Source organism: Brassica napus, chromosome C5, assembly GCF_020379485.1.
Source record: "Brassica napus cultivar Da-Ae chromosome C5, Da-Ae, whole genome shotgun sequence".
In the NCBI taxonomy this organism is placed as follows: Eukaryota; Viridiplantae; Streptophyta; class Magnoliopsida; order Brassicales; family Brassicaceae; genus Brassica; species Brassica napus.
This window is the reverse complement of record NC_063448.1, coordinates 41,397,112-41,414,994: the sequence shown is the minus strand read 5'-3', so window position 1 is coordinate 41,414,994 and position 17,883 is coordinate 41,397,112. Positions and strand designations below refer to the sequence as shown.

The following is a 17,883-nucleotide window of genomic DNA, read 5'->3' as shown; positions in this document are numbered from 1 at the left end:
TGGTTCTCTGTTTGAACAAAATTGATTTATCTTTACATCAAAACAGTGACTGGCGGATCTGAAAATGCAAATTACGTTGAGAGAAAGTGGTTGTTTTGGTACGTGAGTTTGTTGAGAAAGCCAAGTATTTTGAACTTATATGATCTTGGCACCCTTCTTGCATTTCAAATACTCTTTTAGGATCTCTCTGCATAATCTAAATATTTGGTTCGTTAGTTGTTGTGAGGCAAAACTTCATGATCATATTTTTATTTTTTGTTTAAATATTTGCAATGTCCTCCCTATTGATTGGAAAGCACAGAAAAAACATACTACAAAATTTGAGAGAAAAAAATCTAGTTTGAGTTTGATTAATTATAAAATTGGTGTTCAAATTAGTTTTGACGCAACCTAGAGAAAAATATATCGTTTGTTTTGATAATCTTCTTTAATCTTTCCACTACAGTCTCCACCATAGGCTTCTCTTTATTTTTCTATTTAAGAAATAAAAATAACTCCTTTCCCTACAGCACTGGATGTTGTTGCATAGGCTGTCAATGATCATGCTGAAGCGTGGACTATCAGAAGAATACTATTTCACCCAATTCAGTGGCTGGCTTGTTCCTCTCAATAGTTTGGCGTAGATCACAACACCGAAGCTATAAACATCTCTTTTTAACCGCAAATAGCATGTTTGAACGTATCCATGAGATGTGTAGCTGTGTCTTCCAACTTTCTAGTAAATGAACGGAAATAAGATCAAAAAGGAGAAAAATTAAATATTTAATCATCTAAATTAAACTATGTAAACCATATAACAGAACATAATTGAATGCAAACCACTAAACAAAAGCACAAATAACCCTAGGTAAATATGTGTTCAATACTTACTGCAGTTGGGACGTGTGTATGTCACCGAGGTCTTTCTAATGGAAGCCTAAAGTCGGATAAAAAAATCATCATTTAAGAGTACGCTTGAGGAACTGAAGTCACTGTATATTACATGCCAACCAAATATACCACAGATTCCACTAAATTTTTCATAATCCACCACACAGTTTCTCCTCAAGAGATTGCAATACGGTTTAGAAAAACGACATTTACATAAATATTCAAAAAGAGCTCCATGGATAAGAATAATATGCTAACAGTTACGCATATGCAGGTGATACAATTATTGGTTTCCCGAAGGTTTCTCTGGTTTCTCACCAGATGGCATACGAGGATTCAGAGCTGGTGTAAGACTAATTGTTGGAATACAAAGATGATGGTCAAGGTATTTTCTTGAAGATTTAAAATGAAATAAAACGCTTTAATCTTAATATAGATGTTACTTACTCTTGGTTTGGAGCTGGAGCTGGAGTTGGAGTCAAAACTGCTGTTACTTCAAGATTGTCCAATCAAAGTGCATATGCAACTAATAACCTGGAAATATATAACATTAGAAACAAATTGTTTTGAGTGCACAAAAGAATCGAAAGAGTTGTTTTTAATGAGAAAATCTTCGAGCATATGCTACATGAAAGTTACAGAAATATAGACTTCTCCCAACCGTCAAACTAATAGATCCCTGAAAAGCCGCTTTGGGTATGAATATGTGGTTTGGATTCACACTGCAATCGTCGTACATAGAGAAAGTATGATGTGAACTCAGGTGGAATGATTTTAAGTGAACCTGCCAATGGAGAAGAAGATTGTATATATGAATGAATTTTTTTGGTGAGGGACTCTTCTACTACCTTTAAGAAAACATCTTTGGCTAATTCCACACAATTTTCTCAATACAACTGTAAAAACAAATCAGTAACTATTACCTCGACATGTGTAAGCCTTCTCTTTCACTGATCATGCCATAATTCAGATTTCTGGTACCTGCACGAAGGCCTTGCCAAGGAAGTTTACATAGAAAAATCGAAGGTGGGGAGGTAAATATATCAAATGGAAGCAGATAAAAATATTGGGTAAAGTAAGGATGAAAACATGGTGATTTTGCAAGAATCTGAGTCTATGCTTAATTCTATTATAATCTGCTTTGGAGGCTGCTCTTGAGTAGTTTTAGGATTAGAAGTATTGAATCGTATTAGACATATATGCTTAAGATTCTCTCAAATTATATATCTTGTTACTTTATAGCTTGGTGAGAAGAGGAAGCTGGTCTCACCTATAAAAGAGAGCACTCATGAACTTGGATGTTTGAAGATCTTCGAAAGAAGAGTATGGTTTTTTGTGAATGCAAATACTGATGCAATTTAAAAAGAAAAGGTGGATGGAGACCTAAACGATATTGTTATCTCAAGCAATCATGGAAAGTCATTTTTGAACAAAGAACATGGAGTTAAGACTTTACCTCTCGGTACCGCACCCCTGAAGAGAAGCAAACAAAGCTCAATCTCTGCAAAATTCTCTTCCACAGTAACCTCTCTTGATAAAGAGAAACAATCCGGTGTATCCAATAATGAGAAACCTTGGTCTAGCGTAGTAGCCTCCTGTGTAGATCTTCCTTGTACTCCATCTTATATTATAACCTCTTCAAAGAATACTTTTGATCACGCAACTTCCTTTGGAAATCAAAGTTATCCTGATGGTGCAGTTTGGTCAGACCCGCAACTGTACTAAAACACCTCAAACATCAAGTATAAAGAACATTCGAGGGATAAAGATAAGCCATTAAAACAATATCATTTAGATAAAGGGTATTGTTTGGAATACCATGTTTCTTCTCTATTTGGCTTGATTTTCTGGATTGTGCTATCTTGATTCTCGATTGCCATTGTTGCGAGAAACCTGATTACATGGAAGCCAAAAGAGAAAATTATCGAGTAAAGCTTGTTAATTATTTTTCAGAGATTGAGAGTTTAGAGAGAGAAAAATGGCAATTTACCTTGCAAAGAAAAGTTGGAGAAAGAGGAAAAAATCAGTATCTCAGTTAAGAGTCCCCCTCGTACATAAACATATAGATGAAGAAGAGAGATGGTTGCTTCAATATGTAGGTTTTGGATTGCTTTAGGGAATTTGAAGAGATTTGTGAATTTGTTTGCTGAGTAATCGAAAAGGAGTTTTCTTTTTTCTTTTTTAGAATCCTACATATTAATGGAAGCTGGAGACGTTACTCTGACTTTACCGGCGTATGAGTTATCTGGAAAGCAGACGACTGAGATACAAAGGTCGAATGTGAGACGATGATGAAATCATGTATTTTACTGGGCTTAAACTAAAGGATATATTAAAGCTCATGCAAAAGTTAATTATAACAAACGTCAAAACATAAAAAAAAAACCATAAAAGACTAAGGGGGGCTTATTGAATTAGGGGTTTGAGAAAGTTTTTAGGATTTTAAGATTTGGTGGAATTGAAGTGTTTTGTTTGAATTCAGGGATTTTGATGGAGATTTAAAAAAGGAATTTGGTAGGATTTGGTAAGATTTTTTATAATAAAATATTTCAATAATAATATTACGATTAAACTAAAAAACGTAATATATCTATTAGGTTTATATTAATAGGATTCAAACCTGCCTTCTCAGCTAGAGTGTAAGTAATAACCTCGAGAACTTCAGCTAAGACTTCATACAGAACCATCCATTTGATGGAGCACTTTAGCCCAAGCACCTAGCTGCCTTGAGAGCTCAATCTCTGGTGCACCACCTCCTGAAATCTAAAACCTCTTGTTCACCAAACACATGAGAACACATAAAGCATCGTGTAGACTCTATTCGGCTTTATCAAGAACAAGCTGATTGGACACGGATAAGAACATAGGTGGTTCTCCCCATATCTTTGATTCCAATGATGTTCAAAATATTTCCATCTCCAAGTGAAGCTTCTTAAACAAGATCAGCATGACCAAGGTTCTCAGCTCTGAAATGTTCAATATTAGGGATTAAGAAACAGTTCAATATCTTGGTGACAAATTCAATCTCATACCTCTCAACATCCTTAATCGCCATAATCTTAGCTTGGGTCAAATAGTGAAGAGAAAGATCAGTCACAACATCTCCCAAAATACTCTTCTGGATCAGCAAAACATTACAACCAATTGCTTTTATCTTCTTAATCATCCATAAGTATAAACTAATATTTTGGTGAGGATATGATCATATAGAAATATACAGAGTTGCTCAAGTAACTTTCTAGAAAAGCAAAACAGGTTTTGTCCACTTATAAACCAAGAAAGTTTGAAAAAACCTTTCTCTACTGCAGTTGAGCTGCCAATACTACCTCTTTTATATACTTGATGAGATATATAAACGTAAGAATGTTTAAGTCACTTGTGTGGATACTAGTAGATTAAGATGCATATATGTACATATGTTTAATTCTGTTTGGTTGTATGGAATACACTTGTAACTTCAATACATAATACGTCTCAAAGCCTTGTTAAAAAATACAACTGCTTTTGTTCCCCAACTATAGCTATTCATCAACCATTCCAGAATTTGTATATAACAAATGGTCACAATCCAACCGAGACGAAGAAACATACAACAAACACTGGAAACTGAAATTAGATATAAATATGTGCGGTTTCTCTGACTGACAAGGGCATTAGAACACGTCAGGATGGAACCAATCCGGGGTGGAACTATTGTTCTGCTGTGCTTGTTTCAGATGAAGGGTAAGAGCATAGTTATTCACCTCAAGAGTTCTAAGCTGTTCCTGGTACTGAGTAACCATCTGCCTCAGATTCTGCAATTCCTGGCTTTGATCTTCACTTTCTCTCTGCCGCTTCCGTTGGGTCACCACGGCTCGTTTGAGTAAATTGTTTTCTTCGACGATAGTTTCAAATTGCTTTTCTGCAGTTAGATTTCTGCAAGGAGGGCCGAGAAGGTGACATGTCGCACATCATCTTCTTCTCGTTGAAACTTCTGTTGTTATCTCATCAAAGGACCATATATAAGATCGACGATGGTGAGAAAACTTTGGATTGATTATCTTCCAATCTCAGCTACGCTCTCTTGTTAAATAATTGTTTTTTTTTTTCCAAATTCCATCTCTTTAGGTGGTATTCTTTTCTACTGAATTTGAAGCGTAAATGCTATTTTTTAACAATGCAAAATAACTTTTGTTGAATCTCATTGATGAAATCCATATTTTCCAATAAGAGGTGATTTAGTGGGATTTTTACAAATGTTATATCCAATAAGGGAGGATTTGTAAAGGTTTTTATAAATCCCTTATCCAATAAGTGAAGATTTGAAAAAATCCTAATATTTTATGAAATCCCTAGTCCAATAAGCCCCACTAAATCTCGAATTAAGAGGATTTCAGGGATTTTTTAGTCGCCACGTGGCGGAAAATGCACATCCCTATCTGATGATGTGGCAGTCTCCTTTATTGGTATGTATGTATGTATATAGATCTCAAAGCAACCGTACCGAGAAATTACTTCTAGGTTTAAACAAAATGCCAACACAATTTGGAAGCATTTGAACGAGAGAGTAAATTACATTTTGGGTCGAAACTGGGCTTTTTAACGTGTCTCAGGAAACAAGGTTCTATTCTTTATAAATGTAATGGTATTTGGGCCTTTGATTGACGATCAATTTTCCATCTTTAATCTTGGAAATGAATAAATTTATTTCAGCTTACACGGATAATAGTAATAGATAAGGGAGCAACCTTGCCCAAAAGAACAAAGTATGTATTCAAAATCGCAACATGATTTGTTTCTTCCTTTCTTTCTGGCATTCATGATGTGACAGCTTACAGCTACTCATACACACACCTAGGATACTAAAACTTATAGCTATATTTAATTTTAAAAATGTTAGATACTGGTCCTTTATAGTGATCATTTTTTATCCGTTTCCGGATAATTTTAATAGTATAGTTTATAAAATCTTATTTAGTCAGATACTACTGTTTTAAATAACTTAAAATATACTGTAGTAAAAGTAATCGGTAAAATTGAGAAGTCTCGTTTTCGATGAAGAGCATTTACTTTTGTTTTCATTATTGTCTGATGCATGGTTGCTCTGGCAAATAATACGAACTCTGGTCAAATTGACTATGACTATTGAGAACCTAACGTGTCCCCGTAAAGCAATCTTACAAACTGTTTGCTGCATTTAACGGTAAAGATCTGACCAATATTTAAATCTAGGTGCACTCGCTGTACTGGAATTTTTCTAATTGAGAAAAAATATTAATGTCACGCGCGGGTTTTAGTGAGTCAGGGGAAAAGTGAGCGCCGTTAACGAAGCAGCCCGGTTCCAGATTTTTGCGCTATTAATAACAAAGGTTTGGGATAATTTTGTTGTTTACGTTGTTTCCTATCAAATACAATACTCTTTCCCTAAGTTTTTGCCTTTTTCCTCATACTATACTAAAAGCTTGATGCTTTACAATATAACTATAAATTAATCCGCGCGGTTTTTACTTCATTTTTATATACATAAAAAAAAAATTACATCATTAATGGCAAATATATGTTTTCAAACGTTTATTATTTTTTTAACAAAATAATGTCATAGTTAACATGTATGATATTGTTTTTCCTTTACTCTTTTTATCATTTTTACAAATAATTTTATAATTTTTAAACTCATATATTTGTTTGCTCTTACTCCACAAAGCTTTGTAGTATATATTTTAAATTATTTTTCACAAACAAAAATATCTATATCACAAAACAAAATTGAACTTTCTATTCATAAATTTGGATTGGAAAGTAACTATGCAGTTATAATAAAAATTTATAATTAAAATTTTAATAAAATATTATGATATAAATTTCAGTTATTCATACTAAAATAATATAGGGTTGGGTCATAAATTTTTCTAATTCCAAAATTTTAGCATCCCTTAAAATAAATAAAATAATTTTAATTTTTTTTGAAATTATAATTTCAATTAAAATATTTTTTTTTAAAAACTTATCACGCGCTGTTATTGTCTAATCCTAGAGTTGGACATGTGACCGTTTGAATATTTGTTTTCACTTTAATTTTTCTTGGTACTAAATGGTATAATATATATTTGTAAATTAAATGTATTAACTCATTGTTAGTATAAAATATTTTAAAACATAACAATTTTATTTATTACTTTGAATAATTATATTTTTGTTATTTAAATCGTTTATTATAACACACTATTTCATAAATTATTTTATTTTTTATTTATATATTATATAAATTGATTATGATATGTGGTTTTTACTTTATTATTTATTACTAATAAATATCAAAAAATATTTAATACGTTAATACGAAATATATTAAAAAATCTATTGGAAAATTTATTTTGATTATTATTCAATTAAGGAAATATATAATTTAAATTAGGAAAAGACAAACATAGTTAAATATAGGTTCAATAAATATCTCAATGACATGCAATTGTAAATAAGTGGTAAAATTAAGTGGTAATCTAATTTTGTACTCCACTTTTAATAGATTAGATCAATGAATTTATGTTTAAAACCAAAACTAATAAAATTTTCTTGATATAACCAAATTTTTTTTAAAATAAATGTGAAAAATTTAAACATCAATTTTTGAATAGAGAGAATGATATCCCACCCTTTTCATTTTAATTGTCGTTCTAGGTTTATGCACACAAATTAAAAAAACATATGATTTTGTATATTTCCAAAATAAAACACAATTACATATACACCTAACCATATGTCAACCAATAGAAAAATAAAGTGAAGAATCTTATTAATAAATTTTACATTGAAACTCTAAAACGACACTTATTTTAAAATACTTTTTCTTAAAACGACAATTAAATCGAAACGGAGGGAATATCTTTCGTACTTGTCCTCAAATTTAGAGTTATATAAATGCCACATAATATAATGGAATAGATGTAATCCAAACCTCTGTTTTCTAAAATTCAAAAATATAGCTTACAAAATTACAATGCACTGCAGATTATCGAAGTACAGAAATAACATTTCTTTAACAATACAGAAATAAAGCAAAGATGCATTATTTTGCACCAAAGTTTTACACTTTGAGAAGTGATGATGGTAAACAAACTTATAATATATAAATAAATATTCTAGGGTATCTAACCGAACATACATATAAAAATTTATTGATAAAAATTCATTCAATCAAATTTATAAAGTATTTATATGATTTACATTTTGAAACAACAAAATATCACAATATTGTAAACTTTTGTTTGTATCAAATATTTAATAACATTATAAAACAAAATCAGATAAATAATAAAATTTTATAAATATGGGTCGTAATATAATTTAGTTTTTGAAATACAACTGTCACTTTTAATAATAGCCTAACGAAAATGTTGTACGAAGCAAACAAACCTATAAAACTGATATTCTACCGTAAAATTTTTATGTAAAGTTTATGTACATATGACATCCAATTGTTAAACTACGCATGATTTTTGTATTAATCTTTATAGAGTTATGATTCAAAATTAAAAATTATCTAAAATCACTAACATAATAATATTGTAATTTAAATTAATTAAATATTAGATCTTTAAAATCTAAAGTTCTTTGATTATATAATTTATATTACAATAAATTGTTTAATTATCAGATAAATCTAGTTATAATCACAAATTATTAATTTTATAATGACAAATCTAATAAACTTTAAATGATTAGTTATATTTTCCAAACAAACTTATTAAACTGACTTATCAGTTTGCCATTTAAAGTATAGTTTGTGTACATATGATATTCAATTGATAAATTGTATATATGATTTTTATACCAACTAGGTCGTTTTCCGCGCTACGCGCGGATAATTGAGCTTTAAATTTTCTACAATTTTAAACTTTTTAGCATTTAACATATAGTATAAGATGGAGAATGATATGCACTGATTTTGCTTGTTTAAATGATGTATGTAGCTTTATTTTGGCCCTTTTAAAACTGAATAAGATTGAATTTCGTATGCTTTCCAAAATATCAAAACTGAATTCATAATACATAAGAAAATTGGAGATGGTGAGATGTTCATTTTATTTGGGTTTTCTTGAAGATCATCCTTTGAGCTATGTTGGTGTTTTTTGCTCGAACTCAGACATGAAACCTGGCCCTTATTCTGTCTTTAAAATCTGTAATAATTTTATTGTGTTGTTAAAGTAAAATTGTATCACCGATGATGAAAATAATATTTGCTTCCTTGTAAATGAGAGGTATTAGTTACAATGTATTGCATTTTTAAATTGTTGTTTTTACCTTTATATATTTAACAAATAATGTTTGTCACCATGACAACTTCGTATTTCTAGTTATTTTTGCTTTGCAGCTTCTTAAATATAGATGTTTGGTTGTCCCATAGTGAAAGCTTTACAATTGTTGATCTATAATGGAGTTTCATATAAAGTGGAACATATATTAGAAATATAAATATTGTGTTTTGCATGTACCTATTTTTAAGCAGACCAATTATAAGCTTTGTTCTAGCTTTTGGATTATGGCGATTAATTTATTGTGTCATAAGTATTTTTCAAACTATATATGTGCATTAGTTTGAGTGATTAGTTGATTATTTATAATTGATTTTGTTTGGGCAATATGACGATATTATTACCCCTGAAGGTAGGTGTTGTCTACATAAATGTTAACTACAAATGACATGAATATGCATACATATTAATTTGGAAAGATTTGTTGGATTTTAAAATTATAATTTTTATAAACATTAAGTTGTCTGATAAATCGGTAAGTACCCCTAACTAACAACAATAAAAAAAAATTTATCAAAGAAAAACAATATATATTTCTGTATTTAGTAACTGATAGACTACATATTCTTACCTTGACATTTATATATGAGAATTGAATCCAAACAAAATGTTCATTAAATACTAATTGATCATGTTTATAAAAGCAATTCTTTTAATAAATATATTTTAGAATATTTATCTTTTTACGACTGAATTACCACAACGTATCCAGCAATTCAAATACCAATCTTTTAATTGTATAATGAAAATTCAACAATTTCAAATATTATTGTCAACTTTAGGTTTTGTCTGTACATTTGTGAGTCAAACAAAATTTACACCATATATAGTAAAATAGCGGTGAATATGACTCTAGACATTGGATGTACATATTGTAAGGTAAACATAATCTACACCTTATTCTGCTCAATAACTTTATAAAGATGAAACTAAATATATACGGACATGCTGAGAAGCCAAAATTTTAATGTTAAAATCTTTTTAAAATAATATAATAAAATAATAATAATTAAATAAAATACTTATATAGACTTCTACCAAAAAAGATTGCGGAATTAGTTATATAAATCAATCGTTATTTGATTTGTTCATATACAGAAAAAGAATCAACTCAGGATACAACACACAATGCCTCGCAATATTTTCTGAAAATCTTAACAAAAAAACTTTATGAAGAATTTATGTTCAAACTGTAATCAAAAGTTTTATAAGAAAAAATATTAGTTACATAAGAAAAGACGATGGTTATTCATAAGAGAACTTTGAGCATGCTTCCAAGTTCCATTGTTAAACCTTCGTAATTGTCTTTATTGTAGAATTACCTGAGACTTCTTGTTCTAGAGAACTTAACATATCATCTTCTATTTTCATATTAGTTATGTTCTCTGAGTGTAAAAATGGAAGAATGATATCACTGCATTCTTTGAAACCAAGAGCAATGAAACCCTCGATGCATAAAAGTGGACGTGCATAAACACAGCTGTGATGTTCTGTTAATAAAGTGATTGAGATCTCAGAGTTTTGTTATATGTTGAAGAGGAAAAGCATAAAATATCCTTCTTTAACAATGTACACTATACCCTCAGATCTCAGCTGCACAAAAAGACAATCCAATTTTCTTAAAAATTCCTAGTGAGCAAGAAAATCATGAAATATTCGCTAGGCAGGAGTTCAGTTTATGGCATCAGAGAAGAAACTCACAAAAGTCTTTTTTTTCTTTTGCTGCAGAAACAAAATCTTCATATGCAACCCGAACCCAAAAAGAAACTTTGAAATATTGTCCTGCTTCCTAATGAAACATAATAATATACAGTCGAAGATTTCAATTTTAATGACCAGGAGATCAATGTTCAGAACAAAGAGTATTATAACTGTCCCACATATTCATTAAGAGGGTAAAAATGTGTCTCAGTTCTAATAAAACCCTTTTCAAAGTCAGAATGAATGACACCAGTAGCTTCTGATGCAATTATTCTTTATAAACAAAATTGTCTACCAAATTATCTCCTAACCCCAAAAAACCCATACTGAGACTACTGACTGAAAACCCGCATGCGTGTATTGTCCACGCTTTTGTTTCCTGCCATAAAGAATCGACGTTTTAGAAGGAATGAAGGATGTGTTTTAAAATAATATGCTTTAATGTCTGTCTGTATATGTAATTTACCTTTTCACCAGAAGTGAAGTACTTCTGAAAACCTAGAAGGCTGTACGTTTCCCTGATGAGGTGCCCTAGACACTTTCGCTAACGCCTAGCGAGTTCAAAGATTCTTCATGTTCTTCAAGAGGAAGTTCGGTTAACTCAGCCTCAACCAACTTTCCATGAAAGGAAGCTTTATTTAAGTAAAGTACAGGTATGAAGCCTCAATGCATACAAATAATGTACTAAAGAGACAATGATCCTGACCTGTGCTGAAACAACCACATGCCTAGACTGAAAATCCAAAGAAAGACCCTTAATTTCTTCCACATTTGTATTTTTCTCCGGCTCAGTAAGATCAGCTAGCAACATCTGCCACATAGACCACAGGCTTCATTGTACGCAAGCAGAGATGCTTACAACTTCCTTCTCGGGGTCACTCAATTCAACTGACGTGCATGTTCCCATAAAGAATGGCCGCATGGATTCTTTCCAACGCAGATTTTTCGGCTTTTCCTGTCTCATGCATAGAATGTCACATAACTATTATGAAGAAAAGCAGAGCGGATTATGAAATGTTTAAGAGCTAAGCTGTTGTTCACCTTAACTTTGGAATGGGAATCCTTAGCTTTACCTTTCTTAAGTCTGTCTAGTCTGAGTAGCTTAGAAAATAAGTTTGAGAATGATGACATGAATGTCAGAGGTGGGATCAATCCTGCCATTGACATGAATAATGTCATTGTACTCAAAGCAACGTACCACCTGATGAGAAAGCAAATCAGTTACAACACAATTGTCCAAGAAGGTACCCGAGCAATCAGTGAGGGAGAGAAATACGTGAAACATGGACGATGGAATCGACTTCTCAACGGCCTACTCACAATTGAATGGTACTCATCATCAGGTAGTCCCAAATGCTGAGTCTTTATCCATCAGCTTCATCTCAAAATCTGCTATTTTATCTTGTGTTGTAACTCATACTCAATTCATAAGAGGTAGTATAAGACTACACATAAGTAAAGATGAACATGTATTTAACTAATGATAATAGTATGTTATAACTACCATATAAATCGTCTCTCGTGTGCAGTTTGCGTTGATTTCTTGAAAGGAATGGAACCTGAACTTCTGTTGCGCAATTAAAGGCCGTGTATATAACAGAGGCGCATGTGGGTGTGTGATATCAGTTAGGTTGAACAAATCATAGCTTAACATATTTCGGGTTTGAGGATATAAGGTTGTACCTTTTCGTGATCAAGAGCACCGCAAGGCCAAATGAGCATCCCAGCTTCTGCAGAATTCTGGGCTTCGCAGAAGTGAATCAAACTGGAAAGACAACGTGCAGAAACACAGAACGTCTTCGTCGTGGAAATCAACGGAAGGGATTGCAAGGGACGATTTGGAGTCCTTTTAAGACATTGATGCATCAATTTTTTGGATTTTGAGTGATAATTGGAGGGGAGTCGTGTACGTGGTGAGCCTCGTATTTATAGTAATGAAAAAGATGAATAGTGATAAGCAGAAGCTGAAGAGTGCGTTGCATCTAGTGATTTATGTCTTGAAGTCGGGATTTATTGATCTAGATTGTGGGGGAGGTGGAGATATTAAAACGGCTGGAGGTTTGAGGTCGAAGAGATAAAACGAAAGGTCATTGCCGGCAAAAATGAAGTTGTTTTGATATTTTAATTTTGGACCAAATTTTGTTTCTGTGATAGAAGTGAATTAAAAGACATGAATCGTTTGCGATGAAATTGAAGATGAAGAGTCGGCGATCCCTTTCATCGAAGTTGGACCAGGAGCTGGGTTTGATTGGGAGTGGGCCACTTCGATTAGGTTAAGCCCAACATGTTTCGCCTAGCTCAACTGTAATTGGTCGCCTTGTGACGTGGCAAAAACGTAATGTCTGATAGGCTGATTTTTTTTGCCTACGTGGATGGCTTAGCTGATGAGCATATCTCTCTTTTAGTATTGTTAGATCTTTATAGAGTTATGATCCATAATTAAAAATCTTCCAAATCACTAACTTAATAATATAGTAATTGTAAAATTAATTTCTTTTGCACCAATTGTAAAATTAATTAAATATAAGATCTTTAAAATCTAAAAATCTTAGATCACATATTTTCCGTTGAACTAAATTATTTCGTATAAATTTGGTTAAAATCACCAATTTGTAATATTATAAAGACAGATTTAATAAACTTAAAATGATTAGTTATATTTAACAAAATCAAGAACGTTTGATTTTAGTAAGACTTTAGAGATATGAATGTGTTACAACAAAATTTACCATGCATGCTTTTTATCAAAAAAAAAAAAAAAAAAAAAAAAATTACCATGTATTGACTACAACAAAAAGTAAGGCTGCGTTAAGTCATGCATCCAATCTTTGTCAAGGAAATGTAAATCATGCATCCAATTGGGAGACCCTTGGTCTGTTGAAAAACACATTTATTAAAGAGAAAAAAACAAAAATAGCACTAAATCAAGTTTTTGTTCTCAAACTAGCATTTAAGGTCAAAAGTCACAAAAATAGCATTTAATGTTTTATCAAAAGTCACAAACTTAGGGTTTAGAGTTAAAGGGTGATGTTTAGGATTTAGGGTTTAGGGTTTAGGGTTTAGATTTTAGGGTTTAGGGTTTAGGGTTTAGGGTTTAGGGTTTATTGTTTAAGGTTTAGGGTTTAGAGTTTAGGATTTACGGTTTAGAGTTTAGGGTTTAGGGTTTAGAGTTGAGAATTGAGGTTTTGGGGATAAGATTTCAAATTTTGAAAAATAAAAAAAATAAAATTTTCAAAGGATAAACTTAGAAAGATGCTATTTTGGTCATTTTAGTTTTTGAGTGCTATTTTTGTGATATAAACTTAGAAATGTGCTATTTTGGAGATTTGCCCTTTATTAAATACTAAAATCTTTAAGCAAAATAAGGAAACAAATTAAATTTCTCAAAAAAAATTCAATTAAATTAATTTTTTTTTATCTATAATCCTGCTAAAAAGAGCCTCGACGAACTTGAAAGCCCTAAACCCGATATCAAAAACAGAACCCGAAAAGAAAGTAACACATTACGAAAGTAGTTTCTTTTAATACAATAAATGCTCTCGTTAGAAGACAAAAAACCATATACTAAAATCTCCAAAGGAAAAAAACATATGCATTTAAACGCATAAATAAACAAACCCAAGCAAGTACTAAAGAACCCACTACTCTTCTCCTCGCACAAAAACATAGTAGCCTCTTCTCCTTCCTCCTCTTCTCAATCTCTCTCCCTTTCCCTCTCTCACTAAAAGAAACGATTTTTAATCTCGCCAATGGATCCTGGAGATCCCACTTCCATACTCTTCACAAAGATCCGAACTTTAGAACCGGACTTCGCCTCCAAAATCATAGGCTACTTGCTCTTACAGGACTTGGGCAAGAGAGACTTGATGCGTCTTGCTCTTGGACCAGACACTCTCTTGCAGTCCGTTTGTCTCAAAGCTAAGTCCGCTTTGGGTCTCTCCTCGAACGGATCTTCTTCTTCTGGCACGACGACGCCGTTGAACCCTATCTCGAGACCCATTAACATCCACCGCCATTCTCCGAGGAATGGCCCGTTTATGGAGTTCTCGAGGAGCCCTTCCTTGAACAACACTCCTGGGAGTAACAACCCTAACGTGGGTTCGAGTCCGTTTCAAGCAAGTTCCTCTCTTTTCGCTTCAGATGGTGGTGGTGACGATTTAGTCGATGAGGGGCAACTCGGTAACTACTTGTCCTTCCTCAACGAGTCTTCTTCTAAGAACAACAACAACAACGACGAAAACACGGATCTGTTCGGGTTCTCGGGTGATAATGACGATGCCCATTTGCATAAGAGGAGTTTCTCAGCAAGCGATGTTTGTTTCGGGTCACAGGAACCCGGTTATGGCGGTTACTGTCGGTTTCCTGGTTTAGGAGATGATTTCGAGTCTCCTGGCGGTGGGTTTGGTTCTCCGGATTTCAGACAGCAAGAGGAGATAGCGAGGATGAACCTGGCTCAACGGCAGCGAATGGCCGCTGCACAGTTCTTGGCGGCTAGTGGTGGCTCACCAATGTCGTATGATAAAGGCATTAATTTTCTCTTGGGTTCGCGTAACGCTCATCATAGGTAATAATCATGAAATGAACCTCCTTTTCTTTTTTTTTTTTTATTTTGCCTAATAATGTAATGTTTGGTTGAATCATGAAAAAGTGCATTTATAATAACTTTAGTGAATCATTAAGGTGCCTGAGATGCCAATAATTAAATTACATTGTGGTTGTCGAAGTCTGGCTTTTGGTCTTAGGCTCTTTGGTTTGTTTTGGTTTATTTAGTTGTTTGTCAGTAGTCTTATTCCTCAGTAAATTGGATCATACAAGTGCAAAAAGTCTTGGGACTACTTCTATGTTGTGGTGTAAATGTTAAGCTTTCTTTTGGTGGTGTTTGCTTTTGCAGATCAGGAGGAGCAGGACAGTTTGGGGATGAGGGTTACTGGTTTGGTAGTCCAGGGCGACATGAAAGAGAGGAGTTTATGGGGATGGGAGATAAATCAAACTCTGCATCTAAGCAGATTTACTTGACATTTCCAGCTGACAGCTCCTTCACAGATGAAGATGTCTCCAATTACTTCGGGTCTCCTTCAAAAACACAACTGCATCAAAAGCTGTTATGCGTTTGCATCATCTAAACTTTGGTTGATATTTACTTACATTTGTTCTTTTTGTTGTAGCAATTTTGGACCAGTGCAGGATGTTAGGATTCCATACCAGCAGAAACGGATGTTTGGGTTTGTCACTTTTGTCCACTCTGAGACTGTGAGAATCATATTGGCCAGAGGAAACCCACATTTCATCTGCGACTCACGCGTGCTTGTTAAACCCTACAAAGAGAAAGGAAGAATCCTTGAAAAGTATGTTGAAACCACCTAACACGCCTAGTCTTGTTTTATTCTTCTCTTATGGTACCTTTTTGTCAAACAATAGTAGGAGGCAGCAGCAACAACTGATGCAGCAGATGGAGAGAGGGAACTTTTCTCCTGGTTCAAGTCCATCTGGAATGGACGCAAGGGATCTCTTTGATTGCCACTTCGGTTAGTTGCATTGTCTTTCCTCTCCTTTGATTTCTTCTCTTATGTGGTGGATATGGTTTCATCAGAGCTCAGAGCTCAGTCTCGTGTTTTGTTTGCTCTACCAGGACCGAGGATGTTTTCTAGCACACAAGAGATGATGAGGAGAAAAGCTGAGCAAGCTGACTTACAACAAGCATTAGAATTCCAAAGGAGAAGACTTCTCAATCTCCAGTTACCCGACTTGGATAGCGAGTCGTTTCACCATCACCAGCGCAGTCTTTCTATTGGCTCCCCTGTTCATTACCCCGCCCGCGTCAATCAAAGCATGCTCTTTGGTGAAGAAGGTTATTTCTATCTCTCCTGCAATGGAACTTGGCCTTACATCCCTATTAGCTTATTATATTCACCACTTCCCTTCCCCTGTGTTTCTTTTTAGCAGGTAATGGTGATTCAGGACATTTTCAGTCTGAAGCAAACCGTGCTTTTCTGTCTGATTCTGATAATAACAAGAGCCACGAAGGTGGTTACGCTAACCATTTCCACAAAGGGTATGTATGATCAATTCTCATCTAGTATTTTTTTGGACCTCTTTCAGAATCAAAACTGGTGGTTACTACATAAATGTTTATAAGTCCCTTTTATTCTCTCATTGGTGACGAAGGCAAGAGACAAGTCTGGAGAACGCTCTGCCTGATTGCTTCTTTGCTTCCCCATCAAAGACCGGTGAAACCCAAGAACAGTCCGAGTCTGAGAATGAGAACTGTGCTACTGTGGAAAGTAAGCCAGCCTCAACACTTCAATCAGCTTAGCTTAGCTATATTGGTATGTTAAAAATTCATTCTCCATTAAGCTGCACAATCATTATTAACCTGGTGTTAATTCTCTTCCTTCTAATAAGTCATACTCTGCAACTTTGAAGCTACTTTAATTAACTGTTGAGATGTTTTAATTTTCTTTGGTTGCAGAAAAGTAGAGACTGATAAAAAACAGGAAGTAGAAGAAGAACTTTGTCTATATGTAGAAGAAGCTAAAGTGGTGGAACAGAAAAGAAAGAGTAGAGAGTTAACGAGTTAGGATTTTTTACATATCTCTATTAAAAAAGGACGGCGGTTATGGAAATGCCAATATGCAATAGAATTACAACTAAGTACTAACCTCAGACAGTGCATTGATAGGCAGAAGAACAACACAGTTACTCAAACCTCAAGTTTTAAGTTTTTTCGTCTGTTCATTGATGATGATTGATTGTTTAACCTTTTTTACCGGGTCACAAGACCTGGTTCTCGACAAGGTTACTTCAGTTGTCTCAATATTTCATCGTTGTCTCGGTGTTATTCATTCTCTGAGTCTATCCTTTCTTCTCTAATACAACTCTACTTTCTAAATAGCCAAGTCAATATCTAAACAAAATAATTATTTTAGGGCTCTTCTCACCCAGTCAAAAGTGGTTTTATGCTCTCTCCCTCCTTGGTTATATCAAAGATTAGTAGTGTCCAGGGAGAGATGAGAATGCTTGG

At 33.4% G+C, this 17,883-nt stretch overlaps 1 protein-coding gene, 1 long non-coding RNA gene and 1 pseudogene across 5 annotated transcripts; 1 reads left to right on the top strand and 2 right to left on the bottom strand.

Annotated features, from left to right (window-relative positions):
* Window positions 1–319: 319 nt before the first annotated feature.
* Window positions 320–6,924, bottom strand: LOC106397851. 2 transcript variants are annotated; one of them, XR_007324103.1, is made up of 6 exons: window positions 2,861–6,924; window positions 1,794–2,763; window positions 1,532–1,654; window positions 1,318–1,404; window positions 871–916; window positions 320–715 (listed from the first exon to the last, which is right to left on the bottom strand). It is a non-coding gene; the product is annotated as an uncharacterized LOC106397851 (long non-coding RNA). The 2 variants fall into 2 exon arrangements; XR_001279867.3 differs by having other exon boundaries at window positions 1,318–1,654.
* Window positions 6,925–10,409: 3,485 nt separating this feature from the next.
* On the bottom strand, window positions 10,410–13,854 carry LOC111206176 (annotated as a pseudogene).
* Window positions 13,855–14,369: 515 nt separating this feature from the next.
* LOC111198069 (zinc finger CCCH domain-containing protein 55) lies at window positions 14,370–17,622 on the top strand. Of its 3 annotated transcripts, none has more exons than XM_022702634.2 (8): window positions 14,370–15,426; window positions 15,754–15,930; window positions 16,028–16,207; window positions 16,284–16,387; window positions 16,492–16,710; window positions 16,806–16,914; window positions 17,028–17,188; window positions 17,332–17,622. In XM_022702634.2, exons 1-7 carry the CDS (start codon window positions 14,612–14,614, stop codon window positions 17,173–17,175), a joined length of 1,752 nt encoding a protein of 583 aa, XP_022558355.1. In that variant the 5' UTR covers window positions 14,370–14,611; the 3' UTR covers window positions 17,176–17,188; window positions 17,332–17,622. The 3 variants fall into 3 exon arrangements, with proteins under 3 accessions (XP_022558355.1, XP_022558356.1, XP_022558354.1); XM_022702635.2 differs by having other exon boundaries at window positions 14,372–15,426; window positions 16,281–16,387; window positions 17,028–17,143; XM_022702633.2 differs by having other exon boundaries at window positions 14,374–15,426; window positions 16,281–16,387.
* The last annotated feature ends 261 nt before the right edge of the window (window positions 17,623–17,883 follow it).

What these genes read in the sequence shown, in the direction of transcription:
- LOC111198069 (XM_022702633.2), top strand. Translation starts at nt 14,612, where the DNA reads ATGGATCCTGGAGATCCCACTTCCATACTCTTCACAAAGATCCGAACT. An exon ending in GATGTCTCCAATTACTTCGG is followed by an intron (nt 15,931 to 16,027) that starts GTCTCCTTCAAA and finishes TTTTTGTTGTAG; the next exon opens with CAATTTTGGACCAGTGCAGG. An exon ending in GCTAACCATTTCCACAAAGG is followed by an intron (nt 16,915 to 17,027) that starts GTATGTATGATC and finishes TTGGTGACGAAG; the next exon opens with GCAAGAGACAAGTCTGGAGA.